The sequence below is a fragment of the Lissotriton vulgaris genome, chromosome 7 (genome assembly GCF_964263255.1).
Source record: "Lissotriton vulgaris chromosome 7, aLisVul1.2, whole genome shotgun sequence".
In the NCBI taxonomy this organism is placed as follows: Eukaryota; Metazoa; Chordata; class Amphibia; order Caudata; family Salamandridae; genus Lissotriton; species Lissotriton vulgaris.
Window position 1 is genome coordinate 1,646,564,938 of NC_141695.1, and position 19,582 is coordinate 1,646,584,519.

At 45.3% G+C, this 19,582-nt stretch overlaps 1 protein-coding gene across 2 annotated transcripts in view; it reads right to left on the reverse strand.

Annotated features, from left to right (window-relative positions):
• The window catches only part of PTGIS (prostaglandin I2 synthase), an 844,398-nt gene that overhangs the window by 689,342 nt on the left and 135,474 nt on the right, over positions 1–19,582 (reverse strand). For both annotated transcript variants that reach the window (XM_086932627.1, XM_086932628.1), the window contains exon 3: positions 3,761–3,939. In XM_086932627.1, the coding sequence (XP_086788753.1) occupies positions 3,761–3,939 (179 nt within the window). The remainder of the gene's footprint in view (positions 1–3,760; positions 3,940–19,582) is intronic.

The following is a 19,582-nucleotide window of genomic DNA, read 5'->3' on the forward strand; positions in this document are numbered from 1 at the left end:
ATTGAAGTGTCCCCAAGGACCTAGCAGTCTCTGTGTCCTTTTTTATATCTTGCAGGGTGTCGTCAATGAGTTTGCCAAAAAATGCTTCTCCATCAAAGGGGAGATCCAATACTTTATTCTGGATTTCGGGCCGGAACCAGGTAGCTTTAAGCCATCCTTGGCGACGGAGTACTGCCGCTCCAGCCAATGAACGGAATGCAGTAGTTGCAATATCCATTGCACAATCGATGATTTCCATCGACGTCGCCTCTCCCTCCTGTAAAATCTTCTTTGCCTCAGACGTAGATTCGGGAGGCAGTTGGTCAAGGTACGGGGCGACATCGCACTAGAGTTGGCGGTCGTACCTACCCAGGACCGCTAAGGCATTAGCTGCTCGCACCAGCAAACTTGCCATCAATGAGAATCTTTTTCCCACGTTATCCAACCTCCGCCCTTCCGGAGGAGTGGTTAGTGGTGCAGAAGGGTTGCGTGATTTCCTCTGCGCCGCCTGCGAGATCACACAGTCTGGTCTTGGATGACCTGTCAAGGCCGCAGGAGCATCATTGGTCGCCTTGTACTTTTTATCGAGACGCGGTAGCACCGGGACCACCGTCGCCGGGTGTGTCATTGCCTTTATGCCCTCTTTCCATAGGTGATCCACAATAGGAATGGACCTGGCAGTTTTCCGAAAGGGTTCCTTAAAATCATATAAGAAACAATCTGTGGTAACCTTAGGCATTGCCAATTTAAATCTTGCCGCAGCTCTCTCCATCAGCTGATGGAAGCCCCCAATGTCCGCTGGCCGGGAGTCCGCCGGGTCCGGAACTGGTGATGCGGGATTGTCAATAACATATTCATCATATTCCGTGTCGGGATCAGAGACATGATCTGACTGCTGGTCCTCATCCGAGGATTCATCAACATCATGAGTCCCTGGCAATCCAGAGGAATCCTATTGGAAGGACGCTTGAGGCTGTGGAGAAGTTGGAGCCGTTAAAGTAGGTGGCACCAATGAAGCCGGAGTCCTTGAAGGCGTAGCAGGCGTTGACGTAACTGGCAGAGGTCTACTGGCCTTAGATTTATAGTCCTGTAGCATCTTATGCAGATCTTGCAGGAAAGACGTTGGCACTGAAACCATTTCCTGTTCAGGTTGCTGCTGCTGCAGCTGAAGATGACCACCCTCCTCGTGGCCGTATTCGCCCTCTGAGTCAGTGTCCTGGCATTTGACAAAAAGTTGGGAAGGACTATTGGCATAGCTATATGCATCTTGTTCATCCTCCTCTGATTCTTCCTCTTGAAGGAGCATGGTAGGTAACAGAGGGGACACAGTCCTTGGAGAAGTCATCTCTGGCGTGATCCGCGTCACAGAAATGGTAATCCGCTTTTCTGTGGATAATATCGTCGTTTCCGTAGTCGACGGTTGTATGTACGCCGTCGAGATAGGCGTTGTGGACGTCGGCGATGATGAAACTGTCAACACGCCAGCCGTTGTCATAGTCACTGTAGTAGTCGTCGACGCCCTCGTCGACGAGACCGTAGTCGTCGACACCGTCGTCATCGTCGCCGTCGGTAACATCGTCGTCGGCACCATCGCAGCCTTCGTCGTCGACGGGACTTTTGTCGTCGACGGGACTTTCGTCGTCGACGGGGCTTTCGACGTCGACGGGGCTTTCGTCGTCGACGGGGCTTTCGTCGTCGACGGGGCTTTCGTCGTCGACGGGACTTTTGTCGTTGACGGGACTGTCATCGTCGACGACTCCTTCGTCGACACCCTTGTAGCTGGAACCTTCGTCGTCGGCGTCTTCGGTTTCTCCGTCGAAGGCGAGGACTCCGCCGTTAACGGCAGCGTCGTAGACGAACCTCCTTTCGACGGAGCCTTCGACGACGTCGAAACTGATTTAGATGTCCTTGTCGAAGGGCCTTCCGCTGTCGACGTCTTCGAGGACTTAGAACTCCTCTCTGAAGACTGGAAAGAAGGTGTTTTGAAGGCTGTAGCAGTCTTCTCACCTGTAGAAGGCGTAGAAGATCCATCCCTCTCCTTTACACTTCCGTGAGGAGATTTGCTGGGACCTGGGCTCTGAGACTCACTGGGGGTCTTTTTTGAGGCCTTTGAATATCTTCCCAAAGAAGTAGAAGGGGAACCCCTACCCCTTTTCACTGACCTTCTTGTAGAAGACATCGATCCTGCATCCTCACTGTCACTTGAGACAGTATCCTTCCTTGATTTAAGCTTTTGCAGCCATGTCAGGAGCCTACCCTCACGGTCCCGGAGGGTTTTGGTGGAAAAAGTGCGACAGATCTTACAGTCAGCAGCCTGGTGGTCAGGATAGAGGCAATAAATGCAGTCCTTATGTTTATCCTCCACAAAAAAGCCTTTTCTTGCCACAGGTGGAACAAGGCTTGAAAAGGGCTTTTTTCGTCTCAATTTCCGACATCCTGGAAGGCAGCAACAATCCTGAAGAGAATCTGGAAGATTCTGAAGAAAATCCTTTAGAAAATCCTGAAGTAATCCTTTTGAAGAGTAGAAGTTGAGCAGAGCTCAAAGGAGACTCCCTAGCACAACGTGCGGTAGAAAATCAGAGGCTCTGAGGTTCCTTCAGGAAGGTTCTAAGTGGTGAGGCACTTCTGATTGGTTGATGCCAAAGTTTGGTCTCTTTTACACAAAGAGGGTGATATGCTACAAAAGGGAATGAGGCCTAGGCCTTTTTTTCATTGTCTTTTGTACCTACAGCTATGGTATTTTTGTTACCGAGACTCCCATTCCGACGACGGGGAATGATACAAAGCATGGGAATCTATGAAAGTTCCAATACTGGGGTAATGTAAATTGTGCTGATGCCATGTTGTCGAGTTCGCGCTATATAATATTGCAAGGAAAAATAAAGTAGGGAAACTCGAGTTCACACACTACTGAACGCGCACTCTTAAGTGCATCAGCAGTGCACTGTGAATCAGAGCGTTTCACAGGCCTGTCACAGATAAGAAATGCTATCAAAACGAAATCCTACAAAACAATATACTACTGGCCGGCAGCAATTCATACCCGGACAACGTCGGGACGGGCTGCTAGTACTTCATAAACTACTTAAAAAATGCTATACATAAAAATATACAGTCATTTTATTACAAGTCACAAAACATTTATTGATGTTTTCCATTTTATTCCTTAATCGTTCTCAATTTTAATCTATATCTATATTTATTTTCACTGTCTGAATGGGTTTCCTGAAAATTCTTTCAAACGATCTCAAGCCTTCATGAGCACTGCTCCAAACTGGAACTATTAAGTAAGAGGTGTTTGTATGAGACCATGAAGAGAGAGTGCTTAGTTTCACACATTTTCCCAGACGTGCAGAGGTTTCTCATAACAACAACGTTACCATAATGTTTATTTTATCAACAGAAAATACTAGATAATGGGTTTTCAAGGTATCTAAAACACAGTTAGGGAAATCCAAACTTTTTTAAAATCACATTTCACATATTACGTTTTAAAGCCTCAACAACAATGGAGTACCATTTACCACAGTATAAAAATCAACCTTGCAAATAAGGCATTGTCCTAATCACGATATGCTATACAAATATTACCCATCAGCAGCCTAGAAAAATATGTGTTCAGCTCAATTAACCAACTTCTTAAGTTGAGTCTATGAGTACACAGTTCATTTGCATCTGTTAAGATAGTTTGCTATTTTCTACTAGAGCTAAAGCTAGGAGTAAAATATTGGAAACTCCCCATAATATGCATATTTTCAATAATCATGAATCCCATGCTTACACTTTCATCAAGGCCTTTTCTGTAGCAGGGTCATAGTTAGGCAGTTGCACACCAAACATTCTCTCCATCAGAACCTTGCAATATGCATTGAAATCAAGTTTACCACATGACTCCCAAACAACTGCATCATATGAATGGGGGTCCAACAATACTGTTACGAACTTTCCAGCAACATGGACCTACAAAAACAGAAATACATAGTTTGAAACTAAGCTGTGCATGGAACAATATTAATATCTTCATTTTGATGTCTGAAAAAAGGCATCAACAATTTTTTAAAACACAGTATCCGTTCACCTCATAAGGAATATGCTACTTACCAGTATGCATCTGTTCTTGGCATATAGGGCTGCAGAGTGGTACATTATGAATAGATCGCCATCTGGTGTTGGGCTCGGATGATTGCACTTTGTTTTTCTCTTGGAGAGTCTTTTGTATCTTGGTGACTCCTCCCTTGGTTGGTAGTGCGCATGGGCATCGGCTCCATCCTTAGATTGTTTTGCCATAGTAGGGTTAGATGGAGTAGTATAGTAGAATACAGATAAGAGTGCCCATGTAAGTGTATCTAAATAAGATAATGTTGGAACAGACACAGGTTTCCGGGGAGGCTGGGAGGGCATGTACCACTCTGCAGCCCTCTATGCCAAGAACAGATGCATACTGGTAAGTAGCATATTCCGTTCGAGGCATATGGGCTGCAGATGGTACATTATGAATAGACTATACAGCAGTTCTCTCCCTAGCGGTGGTCGCCCGTGTCTGTTGCAACTGTCTGAAACAATGTTTTTAATACTGCTTGTCCCACTCTAGCTTGTTGTGTTGTGTGCACATCTACACAATAGTGTTTTGTGAAGGTGTGCGGTGTAACCCAGGTAGCCGCTTTGCATATGTCATCTAGTGGAATGTTTCCCAGAAATGCCATAGATGCTCCTAGTTTACGTGTAGAGTGAGCTCTAGGAGGAACAGTTAATGTTCTCTTTGCCTTTAAGTAGCATATTTGAATGCATTTTACAATCCATCTGGCAATGCCCGCTTTGGAGATGGGATTGCCTTTATGTGTAGGAGAAAACGCAACAAATAGCTGTTTTGTCTTTCTGAAAGTTTGTGTTCTTTCTATATAGTACAATATGGCCCTTCTAACGTCAAGTGTATGTAGGGCTCTCTCAGCTACTGTTTGTGGTTTTGGAAAGAAAACCGGTAATTCCACTGACTGATTGATGTGGAATGCTGAAATAACCTTCGGTAAGAATTTTGGGTTTGTTCTAAGAACCACTTTATTTTGGTGTAGCTGCATAAATGGTTCTTGAATCGTAAAAGCCTGCAGTTCACTTACTCTTCTAAGTGACGTGATAGCTATGAGGAAGGCCACCTTCCATGTGAGGAATTGTATTTCACACCTATGCATAGGTTCAAAGGGTGGCCCCATTAGTCTGGTAAGCACTATGTTGAGATTCCAGACTGGGGAAGGTGGTCTTCTTGGTGGAATGACTCTTTTGAGTCCTTCCATGAAAGCTTTAATTGCTGGTACCTTAAACAGTGACAGATGTTGCCTGTTTTGTAGATACGCCGCTATAGCTGCGAGATGAACTCTGATAGAGGTATATGCTAGGTTACATTGCTGTAAGTGTAATAAATAGCAAATGATTTGTTTAGTGGATGCGTCCAGAGGATTGATGTTCTTACTGTTACAGTGTATAGCAAACCTCTTCCATTTTGCTGCATAGCATGCTCTGGTGGTAGGACGTCTTGCTTGCTTAATGATTTCCATGCATTCTGGTGGTAAATCTAAATACCCAAACTCTATGACCTCAGGAGCCAGATCGCTAGGTTCAGTTGTTTGGGATCTGGGTGCATTATTTCTCCATGGTTCTGTGTAAGATGCATGGGTAATAACCTTAGCTTTTGATGTGGTACTTGTGAGAGTTGTAGCAGCGTGGTGAACCACGGCTGTCTTGCCCACGTGGGTGCCACTAGTATCATTGTCATTGAGTGTTGCTGTAGTTTCCGAACCAGTAATGGAATTAGTGGTAGAGGAGGGAACGCGTAAGCAAATTTGTTGGACCAATTTATCCACAGTGCATTGCCCTGGGACCTTTGGTGTGGGTACCTGGATGCGAATTCTTTGCATTTTGCGTTCTGATGATTGGCAAACAGATCTATCTCTGGTTGACCCCATTTTTGGAAGAATGGCTGTAGTATTTGGTCGTGCAGCTCCCATTCGTGTACTTGTTCTGACTGTCTGCTTAGGATGTCTGCTATTTGATTTTGAACTCCTGGTAGGTGTTCCGCTAACAGGTAGATCTTTTGAGGAATGGCCCATCTCCATATGTCCTGTGCTAGTCTGGACAGTTGGAGAGAGTGTGTCCCCCCCTGTTTTTGAATATAATACATTGCAGTCATGTTGTCTGTTCTGATCAGGACTGCTTTTCCTGCTATTTGCATTTGGAAAGCTTTTAGTGCCAGAAATATTGCTAATAGTTCTAGGTAGTTGATGTGCAGTTTCTTTTGCTGCACACTCCACTTCCCCTGTACTGTGTATTTGTCCATATGCGCTCCCCATCCGGAGAGCGATGCGTCCGCTGTTATTATCACGTGTGGAATTGGCTCTAGGAACGACCGTCCCTTGGAAATGTTTTCTGTGTTCCACCACTTCAGAGAGCGATACGTCCGGTCGTTTACCAACACCAGATCTGTAATCTGACCTTGAGCCTGATTCCACTGTGTCGCTAGACACTCTTGTAGTGGGCGCATTTGCAGTCTGGCATGTGGTATTAGCAGTATGCAGGAGGACATCATGCCTAATAGTTGCATAAACACTCGTGCTGGTAGTAAGTGTTGTGGTTGAGATCTTTGTATTAACCCGACCATTGTCTGTACTCTGATTGGGTTGGGGTATGCTATTGCCTTCTCTGTGTCTACTGTAGCCCCCAGGTATTGCTGAATCTGGTTTGGTTGCAGGTGTGATTTTTTGTGGTTCACCGTGAACCCTAGGTGGTGCAGCAATTGGATTGTCTTCTGTGTGTTGTGAAGACATTCTTCCTTTGACTTGGCCTTTATTAGCCAATCGTCCAAGTATGGGAAGACATGTATTTGTTGTCTTCTTAGGTGTGCTGCCACCACAGCTAGACATTTTGTGAAAACTCTTGGTGCTGTTGTGACACCGAACGGAAGGACTTTGAACTGATAGTGTTGTCCTTCTAACACAAACCTTAGGTATTTTCTGTGGGCTTTGTGAATTGGGATATGAAAGTAAGCGTCTTTTAGATCCAGTGTAGAAAGAAAGTCCCCTTTCTTCAGTAAAGGGAGTACTTGTTGGAGCGTGACCATGTGGAAATGCTCCGAATTTATGTAAGCATTGAGAGGTCTGAGGTCTAATATTGGTCTTAGGGACCCGTCCTTTTTGGGGATCAGGAAGTATAGAGAGTATACTCCTGTTCCTTGTTGATCCTTTGGGACCTTCTCTATTGCATGCTTTTGTAGAAGTGCTAGCACTTCTTCTCTTAACAATGTCAGATGATCTTGACTCATTGGACGCTGTTTGGGGGGGATGTTTGGTGGGGTAGCTGTGAGTTCTAGGCAATAACCATGTTGGATAATTTGTCTCACCCACTTGTCTGACGTGATGTTTTCCCAGACAGGTAGGAACTGTGATAGACGTCCCCCGACCGGTGTTATGTGGTCTGGGGGGAGTTCTATGAAGTCACTGTTTTGGTGTTGAGGCGTTGCGGTTGTTATTATTTCCGCTGCCTCTACCCTTATTGTTGTTACCTCTGTAACTGCCTCTTGAATTACCTCTGGGTGATGTTGGTGTGAAAGATGTGGATTGCTGATTCGTTCCTGTGTTCTTTGAGCCCCCTCTATAGGTGGATCTACGAAAGGAACCTCTGTGTATTGGCTGTTGCAATGCTCCCATTGACTTAGCCATTTCCGTATCTTTCTTCATTTTTTCTAATGTCTCGTCTGTGCTTGAACCAAACAATGTTTTCTGATCAAATGGTTTGTTCAATAGGGCTGTTTGTACTTCTTGTTTGAATCCTGAGATTCTAAGCCATGCATGCCTTCTTAGCATGACACTGGTGTTAATAGACTTTGCTGCAGTGTCTGCTGCGTCTAATGCACACTTAATGGAAGTATTGGTTATTATTTTACCTTCCTGTATTAATTGATCTGCCTTTTTCTGGTGTTCTTTTGGGAGATGTATGAGAAGTTTTTCTAACTCATCGTAATGTGCCCTGTCGTAACGTGCGAGTAGTGCTTGTGTATTGGCTATACGCCAGCTATTCGCTGCCTGAGATGCTACTCTTTTGCCTGATGCATCTATTAACTTCGACTCTTTATCCGGTGGAGGAGCCTCTCCTGTAGATAATGAGTTTGCTCTTTTGCGAGCGTTTGAGACCACCAGCGAGTCTAGAGGTACATGCCCTCTAATAAATATTGGGTCCTTTGGAGCCGCTTTGTATTTTTTATCAATTCTCGGGTTTAACACCCTGGCTCTCACTGGGTTTTCGAATATTTCCTCTGTGTGACTAAGAAGACCCTTTAACATAGAAAGAGTACCTGATGTTCTCTGTGCATTAGGTAGAGTCTCTAACAAGAAATCCTCTATTTGAGGTTCTGTGTGCATATCTAGTTTGTGATATTTTGCTGCCCTATTAATGAGCTGCACAAACCCTGTGTTATCATCAGGTGGTGAAGGCTTTGAGGGATATAGCTCTGGGTCGTTGTCCTCATCTGACCCTACATCATAATTTTCCCATGGGTCCTCCTCATCTGGGATAGTTTCGTCATCCCCCTGAGGTTCTCCCTCCCCTAGATCACTGTCTACATCTGACTGAGGTGTAGCTGGTCTTGGTGTGGAAGGTGTAGGAATATTTGGCCTATTGTGAGGAATAGGAGAAGAGGGTGTGACTCTAGGACGAGGAGAAGCAGGAGGAGTTATATTCGTCCCCATTGTTCTCTTTTTTGAAGGAAGAGGTTTATCTTCTGACTGTTCACTCTTTCTCTTCTTTGTGACCACTTTCCCAGTTTGTGGATCAATAAACAAGATCTTTTGTTTGGGATCTGTCTGTTGCTCCTGAATCGGTACCGAAGGTCCTGGTTCCGAGAGGTGCTTTTGTTTTCGATCGTCAGATCTTGTTGTTTTCGACACCGAATGCCTGCTCGATTCCGACTTTCTTGGTATCGAGTGTCTCTTGGGCGATAAGTCATATTTATGTTTCGACATGGAATGTTTCGATACCGAGCTCTCTTTTGCATGTAGCCTCGGTGCCGAAGTCGATGTCGCCCTTTTCTCGGATCCGACATGGTGGGAGTCCGAGTGTTTCGGTTTCAGTTTCGGTTTCGTTGCCGGGCCCAAGGGCGGGGCGTCGGAAACTTTTTTCAGCGGTTTGACCGGGCCCGAGGGCGGGGTCGTTACCGCACGGGGTCGGTTTTTCGGGGGGACGTCGTCACTCACGGTTTGTTGATCGATGAGTTCTTCGGTCTCCGACTGGTCCCCTTCCGACCCCGACTGTTCTTCTTCTTCCTCGATTTGCTCGTCTCCGAACAACTCTGGGATCGCTTCCGCCTGCATTCTGGAAACCTCGTGTCTTCGAGCTCGACGATTTCTAATCGTTAGCTTGGAGGAGAATGCTGCACAGGCTTCGCAGTCCCTGGATTCGTGTTCAGGCGATAGACAGAGGTTGCACACCTCGTGTAGGTCCTTGTGTGGGAACTTAGCACCACACGTTGGACATTTTTTTAATGGAGTCCTTTCCATGGACTCCGGGCTTGACTGCGTCGAGAAAGGCCTCCTGTTCTTCGACGTAGATCCAAGTTTTTCTCTTCGATTTTTTATTTGCAACGCGTCGGAATGGAAATGAACGCGTTCGATAACAATACCGTCGAATTGGAAAGGGAATACGCGCCGATAAATCACTTTCTTCTGAAGTTGATCTGGAGCGTCTCGATCCTCATCCGAACCCGATGGCGGAAAAAAACAATCCAAGGATGGAGCCGATGCCCATGCGCACTACCAACCAAGGGAGGAGTCACCAAGATACAAAAGACTCTCCAAGAGAAAAACAAAGTGCAATCATCCGAGCCCAACACCAGATGGCGATCTATTCATAATGTACCATCTGCAGCCCATATGCCTCGAACACTCTTTTTTCTTTTCGGATCTATTTGAAAGCAAACCATCAGAGAGTCAGATAAACCACCATGTGTGTCTTGTTCTGCATTTCAAGTTCAAATGTTGGTCTAATTACCAGAGATCTTTGCAAGTTATTTTTGCAAACCTGTGTGTTGGGATACAGTGGGTGTTTGTACTGTACAGTGTTGCAATTGAGTTCTGTCCATTCGTTCCTCTGAGATTTTTAGCTTTTTGGATCACCCCAGTTCTGGAATGTTTACTATGTGGGTGAGTATCTCTACATGTACCTCACCTTCAGCAATCACCTGGCAAATGAACTGTGTATGTTTACCACCAGTGTTGGCCTTTTAACCCCTTCGCTGCGGCGGCTATTCCGCCGCAGCGCTAAAGGGGCGGGGCGGCCGCGCGGCGGCCGCATGCTGGTGACGGAGCCGCTCCGTCACCAGCCGCGGTTGAGCTATGCTGGTGACGGAGCGGTTCCGTCATGACCCGCCTCGCTCATTAGAACGCCCGCGCAGGCGCGAAATCAGCGCCGCGCAGGCGCGGCGGCTGGGCCATGACGGAACCCCTCCGTCATCAGCACAGCTCAACTGTAGCTGATGACGGAGCGGTTCAGTCATCAGCAGGGGAGGGGTTAAGACAAGGATGCTGCGATGCACCAAGGGTAAGGGACAATTGGATGGTTACATGTACACATGTGTACACATGCATGTGCACATGTGTGGGGGCTGTGTATGAGAGGCTACTGTTGTGATTAGCCTGGTGACTGTGCACAGGTAGCCTGGCCTAGAGGAGAATTTGAAGGATTAGATATTGCACTCCTGTAGACCTTTTAATATTAGTGTACACTAATAGGAATAGTTAGTGTGATTTACTATTTTGTCTGTAGTGATGCTTTATTATACACATAGGAGGAAACTGCTTTAGAGTTCCGTTTTGCTTCCCTTTGGCCTAGAGAGTCCAGTGTCATATCGTAATGGGGTGTAACCTGTGCAAGAAAATCAAATCTACAAGATCCAAAAATATATCTGTACAATTTATGGGTCATCCAGAACTGTCATATTTCTCTGGCTCAGTTCAGGACCAGAACCCAGGCATTTTTTCGCCCCTGCTGTGCCAGGATAATTTCATTTCTCTCCAGCAGAAGAAACAAAGGCCTCCCCACACAAAGGGAGCAATTAACAGTGCTTCCTTCAGCTACTGAGGAGGAAAGGGGTAGGGCTGAAGGATATACATCAATAAATCATCTGTCACACTGTACCAGGGATGGGTCTGCCCAAGCCCACTGAACAAAGGATGGAGCCAGACCTCTGGAGCCAACACAGGAGGAGGCTTCCCTTTGAAAACGTGATAAGAAAGACCCTGGCAGTGATGTCATTGAGGGGTGGAGCTGATGCCCCCTGAGGAGATGTGAATAATGAATCCTGAATAATGCCATCTTGAACTGTCCTAGCATGCTGTGCAGAAGGGCTAGGACATGGGTGGAGAAGTGACGTGGCAATCTAGGATTGGCAAGGGATGCCTGGCTTTTAGAGCCTATCACTCTCCTTTAAAAATTCTTGCACAAGAGGGAGACTCTGTCTGCACTGCTAGAGCCTGGGGCTGCTATAGACAACTCAAAGAAGGAATCCCCTAATGCCCAAAAAGGACTAAGGACTCTGCCCAGGTGACCCAAGGACCAGTGCGTCTCTCCAAGGGCCAGTAAGGCTGGCCCCCTGATAGCCCCTGACGACAAGTTGTGGGAAAGAAGTGAACTTATGTGCCCAGAGACCTTGACAAGGAGGAAGCCTGGCAGAGGGAGCCAGTAGAACCAGTTTGCTGTGTATTACACCACTTTGGTGGTGGGATGGCTACAGCTTGCCACCACGAGCAAGATGAGCCCAGGATCAGTCAGCTTGGCCCATCAGGGCCTGAGTTATGTCATTCTGAAGATGGGATACCTTAGACCCACATTCTGCAATGGAGCGTTTGTGGCTTCTCTGCCATTCCTGATATTACCCCTGGGGTGGGTCAGGGCCCTGGGGTCGGCACTGGAGAAATTAATTTAGTTTTTTTAGGGAAAAAGAGTGCAGACTTTTCCTTGGCCCAAGGATCCCTTTCCCTGTTTGCAAAGGACAGGGCGGGGACCTCATCCTTGGCCCCCAAAGACCAGCAATGAAGGGGGGAGTGTTGTTGTGCCCCCCCAAGTAATAGTAGGCCTGCCCCGCTCCCCATGACCGTGTCTGCGAGGAGCAGGCAGACACCAACAGAGAAGAGATCCGGCCAAGCTGCCGGCTCCCACAGAGGCACACAAAAGGTGTGGGCTGCGTGGGAGCCAGCAGGGCAGCGATTGGTGGACTTCCTATGCTTCCCAATGTTGTGAAGGAATGGGGGTGACTGGGTAGGACTGGGCAAACTTCAAAAAACAATAGGGGGTCCCTGAATATACTGATTACCGGGAAAGGGAGGCAGGGGAAACACTAGAACAAGAACAAACCTATCCACGGTATAAGCTTAGTATTTAGGTAATATATCCATAAAACAATAATTAAATCAACATTGTCCCAACAACAGAAATTATTTTAAAAAGTATGTTCTTATTTATTCATTCTCATATCCCAAAAGATTCTTTTTTATAACAAAAGAGCATCATCATATTATTCAAAACAATACATTCTGTACAACAATATCTACAAAAGCCCCACAAGAAAAACCCACCATATTCATTCATTCAAAAGAACCATACCAAACACTAATACATCCATTCAACACCACAACTCTACAACCATACCACACTAAATAACAATGAGCAAAAACATACATAAAGTCATATACATATCAAAGAAATAAGAAAAATAGAAGAAACAAGCATTTGCAATGCAATAGGTCTCGCAGCATTTAAGTTTGAGTTACTGGCATTGTAAATGACAATGCTTTGCATAATTTTTGTTTTTTGGTGTCCGTGTGTGCATGGCAGTGGTGGTGTCTGTGTGTGTATGGCAGTGGTGGTGTCTGTGTGTGTATGGCAGTGGTGGTTTCCCTGTGTGTATGGCAGTGGTGGTGTCCCTGTGTGCATGGCAGTGATGGTGTCCGTGTGTGCATGGCAGTGATGGTGTCCGTGTGTGTATGGCAGTGGTGCTACGTATATAAGTGTGCTTGGCCTGTGGCCATAGATTAGACTAAGGGTGTGATCAGAGTGTGTGAGTGTTTTGTTTGAGGGGGCAAGTGTGCATTTCTGTGAGTAGAAAGTGAAGTACGCAGTGTTGTGAATAGGCATGAACATTCGTTCATTTGAAAACACTTGAGCCCTATAACACCTCTAAATGCCATCTTGCAATTGTTTTGTTCCCTTACTTTAAGTGGGTCCTTCTCTCTGTCGCCTTTCAGACTATACGACATCATTCCAGTAAAATACATTTATTAGCACACATGCCTAAATACTTTGAACGCTTGCGCCTGCAATCGAGATTCCACATAACGAAGGTGCAATGGCAAAACAATGTGTCTATGCCTGTTTACATGTGGGGGACTCACAACTGAACTGGTCAGGAGAAGTAAGAATCCTTCTGGCAGCCCCACTCTTTACCTCGCCAGTGTGCTTGCACAAGTGCACATTAAGCTTCCACGCCCTATTGAAAGACGCACTGCAGTCCGGATCGGAGCAGATGTAGCGCTTCTTGAACTCGTCCACGCCGGTCTCACCCATACTTCTAACGAAGCAGTCCTGCAGCACACGGCTCTCGATGTTCGGAGACCAGCTTTCCACAGCCGCCATGTTGGTAAAGAAGGCTGAGCTTTATTCAATCGGTAACGTTAAGAGTTACGCCCCTTTGCACTGAAGTCTGGGTGACGCGCGATGACCTCACGTATCAGATTCACTGCACAGGCGTAGACTGTTCGTTGAAGAGCACTCTTTCACTTTAGATTCTTGTGTTTTGAGTATAGTGTTTTCCAAACGTTATTATAGACAAGTAAACAAGAGAACAGAAAAGGTTTATAAATCGGGCGAAATGAGCAATTAAAGATATCGAAACGCTAAAGAAGTTGTCTTTGCGCAAACATTCACAGACCACTTAGTAATGTAGCAGAAAAGGCCCCGGAAGTCAGGCACGGTCGCCTGTGACGGGGGCGGGGCCACGTCCAGACCGGAAGAGGAGGCAGGCGGAGTCGATGCGTCTCGCGGCCCGGGGCTCCTGTGAGCGGTGTGGAGACCCGGGGCCGCGCTAGCAGGAGCTTGGGCGCCGCGTGCTGAGAGAAGAGTCCCCGACATTGCCCAGGTAAGTTTCAAAAGGCTGGGGGGGCTTGGTGCACTTGTGTGTGTGTGTGCGTGTATGCTCGTGTGTGTATGCGACGGTGACGGCGGGGGAGGGGGAGGGGAAGGGGGGGCCTCGGTGCACTTGTGTGTGTGCGCGCGCGCGTGTGTGTGTATGTGTCAGGGGGGGTGTCTCTGTATGTATGTATGTATGTGCGTGCATGGGCGCTTGTGTGTGTGTATGCGCATGCGTGTGTGGTGCTTGCGCTTCCCAGGAGACAGCGCCTGGCCACAGCGCGCGTTCCCATTTCAAATCCACTCCAAGGATGCGCGCGGCCGAAACTGTCTCCTGGGAAGCGCACTCGCTAACAAAAGATCTCCTAGCGGAGACACAGCGCTGACGCGCTGTGTTCGCTACGAGACCTAAAAAGCAAGGAAAAAGCGCTGACGCGCGTTTCGGAAAAGGACCGAGTGTCCACAGCTCCTTCGTCAGGGCTCAATGATTAGCATTCCTGGTAGGTTAGATTTATACTTTTTTTCTTTCTTTCACAAGACAAAGTTTATTTGTAAATAAAAACAATTCTTTGACTCTAAATATTCACATTGAGAGATTACAGGGGCTGTCCAAATACCCTGAACCAGGGACAGTAAGTTAATCCACCAAACAAACGGTTCAGGTGAAAAGAACACAGTTAACACTTAAAGAATAAACATTAGAGTGAAAAAAACTAGAGAAAGAGAAAGAAGAAGCCTATATACACATATTGACAGGTTATCAAAATCAATTATAATTTATTCTATAAATATTTTTCATAAAAATTCAAAAAAGAAACATAACGCTCAAGGAGGAGTTGGCAAATACAAAAACAAACATTCCACATGCCAAACTAGTGGCTAACAGACAAACATTATCAATACAAAAAGGAACAACAAAAACAAAATGATGTGTACTTAATGAATTATGGCCACAAAGAGCGTCTACGGTGTTTCAACCGCATGGAAACTACGCGGTCATCTTCAGGACAAATAATTTGTGAGCGTACAGTTCCTGTATAATAAAAAGAAAGGCTAAATTACATATCAAGGGGTAGGCTTCTTCAAAGGAAAAGACAAGGGAAGGGATTTACCAAGTGAGGGTCAGAAAGACAGAAAAAAGCCAACACCACACCGCTTGTGATTACACAAACCTCACAACCGAGTCAATAGAAAATAATACAAAAATTGACTTTGTTCTGCAGCCGGCAAATGAAAAATGATTTGGCATGACGGTCGAAATTCCACCTATGAAAATACATAAGTGTATACTTAGTACCTATTCAAAAGGCTGCCAAAATTAAAATCATTTCGGTGATGGCCATTTAGATTCACATACTTTCCCGGTATGGTGGACCATGTTAGTAATCCCTGGTGATCGTTGTCTGGTACTACCTTGGACAAGACTATGTACCGATAGTTTAGTACAGTATTTTGTATTTTACAGAGTGGGTCCAGTATACGAAGCGTTGTACCCACCCCCCCTTCTGGTCCTGGGCTCGAGTGCTTTGATAGACATGTGTGGAGCCCTGTGTTCGCCCATATCTCTGTGTACACCATATCTGGGCTAGCAGTTTACTGGAAATATAGGTAGGTATTATCTTAATTTTTTGGCCCTTAGCAGCGCTATTGTTCCTTTCCTTTACCGATACCGGCTAATGTTCGTACGTGTTGTATTTTTTACAATGCAGCTGTTCTTAGGACATCTCCTACGTACGCCCTCAGTCAGATATCTGTTTACCGTAGCTGTATGCTGTAACAAGAACCTTGTTTGGATTGGTGGTTTGCTTTTTTTGATGTAAGTAATGTATGTGTAGATGACGTGCCTTCTTTAGTAGCAGGTTATGATCCTTCCACCGGATATTCTTTAGAAAAACGCTCCCCTCTAGCAAACTGCACGAGTAACAGAGTAGGGAGAGACAGGGTTTTAAATTTTAGCCTGTCCTTGATAATGTACGGTTAGGGACATATAACCTCTTTAACCCCTTCCATGCTCATGACGAGCTGAGCTCGTCATGAGGCACAGTGGAGCTGTGCTCATGACGAGCAGAGCTCGTCATGACCACACATATTAACATTGACCTTCAGCACAGGAGGAGATTCTCTCAAGCAGCGAAGGTGTTAAGGGATGTGATTTTGAAGAACATTTTCTGTCTTTAGAGCACATTACTTCCTAAGAGAAACTTCCCTGACACCGAAGATCGTCTACTATCAGTAGATCCGGGAATCTCTGAATTCCAGGTAATGGTTTTGTTGAGGACACTTGCGCTAGTCCTATTATTATTTATTTTTTTGCACTATCTTAGTGTATGGCATAAATGTTTCCTGACAGTGCAACAGTCTTTTTTGGTGCCCCACCGCCGTTTCCTCCTTCTCCATGAATTCCTTCACTGCCACTCACCAACAATGCACCTCATCCCTCTATAGCACCTTTCTGAAAAACATTTACTTTTTTTATAGCGCTACTCATAGTTTATTCACACTCAGTTCTGTGATCTGCATGGTACACGTTCTTTGTAGCAGGCACACTGTGTGGGTGACAAGAGTGCCCATGTGAGTGCACGGTGAGCAATGCAACAGTGCGAGATTAGGGTAAGAGGAGTGACTGCAGGGTGAGTGAGGTGGCGTATGAATTTAGGTGCGAATGCAAGTTCAGAATGGGACGAATGAATGTATGATTACTGATGGGCTTGTTTGAGTGAATTGCATATTGAGCAGTGAGGGGGAAAGGTGAGTGAAGTGTCACAGGAGTGCAGGATGAGTAGTGTACTCGTGTGACTGCAGGGTGAGGTATAGGGTGAACAGTGCAAGTGCATTTTGAGTGCAGAGTGATCACTGTGAGTGCAGGGTGAGTGGGTGAATGGTGTGAGTGCATGGTGATCAGTGTGAGTGCAGGGTGATCAGTGTCATTGCAGGGTGAGCGTGAAAGTGAAGGGCGAGAATGAGGAGCGAGTTGTCTAAACGCAGGGTGCATTCCCAGACACTTGAAGTAACTCATCATGTTATTGACGGCGGCGTAGGGTTTAAGATCTAAGTTAAACTATTGCTACATTATTCAAGGGTGGAGGAAATAAATAATGTGCTGATCGTGCAACAAACTTACAGTCCTATGGTTAAGGTTGCAAGCAGATTATTTTGATGGCTCAGTCGGTACAAAATTAAGCAGTCACCTAAAGCTGTATTTTCAGCACTTATCTGTGCATACTTTGAACAGCAAATATAAATAGAAAGCACTTTTAATTGTGTTCTAGGGCTACCTTAATGATCCATGACTGACAAAGAGAAAAAAGACAGAAAAGTCACATAAGGAATGCATACATACTTTTGTATTTAAAAGTCTATTAAGTGTCAAGAGGAGGTATTTTAAGGCTTTTTAAATAAAAAGGCTGGCATTTTTCTTTTGGCAACCCTACTTTATATTCCTTTTCATTAAATGCATTCTCACAGTACAACAGTATTTGTAAAATACAAATGTAAGGAACAGGCAGAGTGGGGGCCCAGGGGGTACTGGAACCAGGCAAAAACCTAAGCCTCTGTAACCAGTTTACAAAGGCATGTAAATATGCTAATGGTGTTTAAAGGCCTGTGAAAAACTCGGCGGCTGGAGATGACTCCAGACACTGCCCAGCCGAGCCCCCAGCAGCTCGAGTTTCACTGAAGCAGCAGCCCGGCTGAGACACACTATGAGGGAGGAGGGGGGCTGAAGCCCTTGTGCCTGGTCAGAAGTGTAACTGTGAAGGCGCAACCCCCTTTGCTCGCTCCACGGCCCCCCTGGGGTTCGCGCCCCACAGTTTGAAGACCCCTGCTTTAGGGGCTTGTTCTATGGCTGCATTTATTGCAGCCTTAAATTGTTAAGAGAAGGTGCATGGTGCAGAGCACCCTCTAGAGGTCAAATATATGGATGCATTTTATGTGATCAGAAATGGATGTTCTCTATAGGCTGTTTTTATGATTGTATTTTCATGGTTTAAAAGTACATAAAAAGCAAACAGGCACATGCTATGTACATTTTTAAATGTTCTACTGATATAATAATGTTGACAGTGATTACTGACCAAAGTGATTATGCTTTATTAACAGTAATAAGTGCATTTACACATGGTTATTATGGATGATTGCATTTATGTACAACATGATGCCTTCAGCATGGGGTTTGTTGATCTAGAACCTTTGACCAAGACAGCAGACTTTCCTCATATGTTTATAGGATCCCTTTAGTGGGCCAAATGTGATTATGCAATGGTACCTATGTTATTTTTCATGTGCCTAATATATGCATTTGTAAATTAGTATGTAGTATTTAGTAGTGTGTGTGTGTGTGTGTGCAATAAATGTACTTGAAAAAGCACTGACTGGACAGTCACTTATTGAATGTTATTATTGTGAGCCAGAGAATGGTGATTACTAGCCTATACCACCTACCCTAAGAAGGCCTTCGACTTACTCTTTGCTTCGCTACCCTGACAGAGTCAAGCACTACTATAGGGTGCTTGGTTCCCAGTAAGGGGTAATTGAGGAGTTGTTACTTGTGCAGGCCACACAACTAATAACCCAATTTCCTACACACAGGAACAGAAAATTTAGTACATTCCCATTGGTGAGGATAGGATGGATGTTTATTGTTTATTTGGCATCCAAAGAAACGTAATTGTTTCTTAGAATGTGATTACTGGACATTTACAAAATAACTGCATAACACTGATGAGAAGATGCAGGGAGAGGACTGCTGAGGTAAGACAAAGTTATTTTGGTGGTGGAAGGTGTTTAAGAATTTCTAGAGGCTAAACAGCAAGGTCTCGACACTGAGATCCAAAGGAGGTCAAAGCCATGGCCCCAAACCTAAGAACCAATGGTCACCATTCCGCTTTTAGAATCTCATTTATGGTATTAATAATTGTGTTAATTAGACAACGTGTATAATCAAATATGTAAGAAAACAAGTTACCTACCTGTAACCTTCGTTCTCCAGTATTGGAAACTTTCATAGATTACCATGCTTGTATCATTGCCCATCGTCGGAATGGGAGTCCCTAGTATACATAAAATAGCAAAATAAACATCACTAAAACAGAACCTAGGACTAGGCCCATTCCCGTTTTACAACCTATCCACCTCTTTTTGTAAAATAGACCAAAAAAAAATAACCAATCAGATTGACCTCACCCTCTAAAACAGGCAGTAATGTGTTGTAAACATATGGGTACTGCTCCAGGTCGCTGCATGGCAGATCTCTCGAATAGGAACCCCAGCAAAGAGGGCTGTAGAAGAAGAATATATGATGATACAACGAATTCCGTTGCAACGCATGCCTTTACCACGCATGCGTTACAACGGAATTCGTTTAGCACGCATAAACCTTTCACCGACTATTTGCGTGGTGACGTCATACGTCGTTAAAAAAACGGCATTTTTTTACCGATTTCTC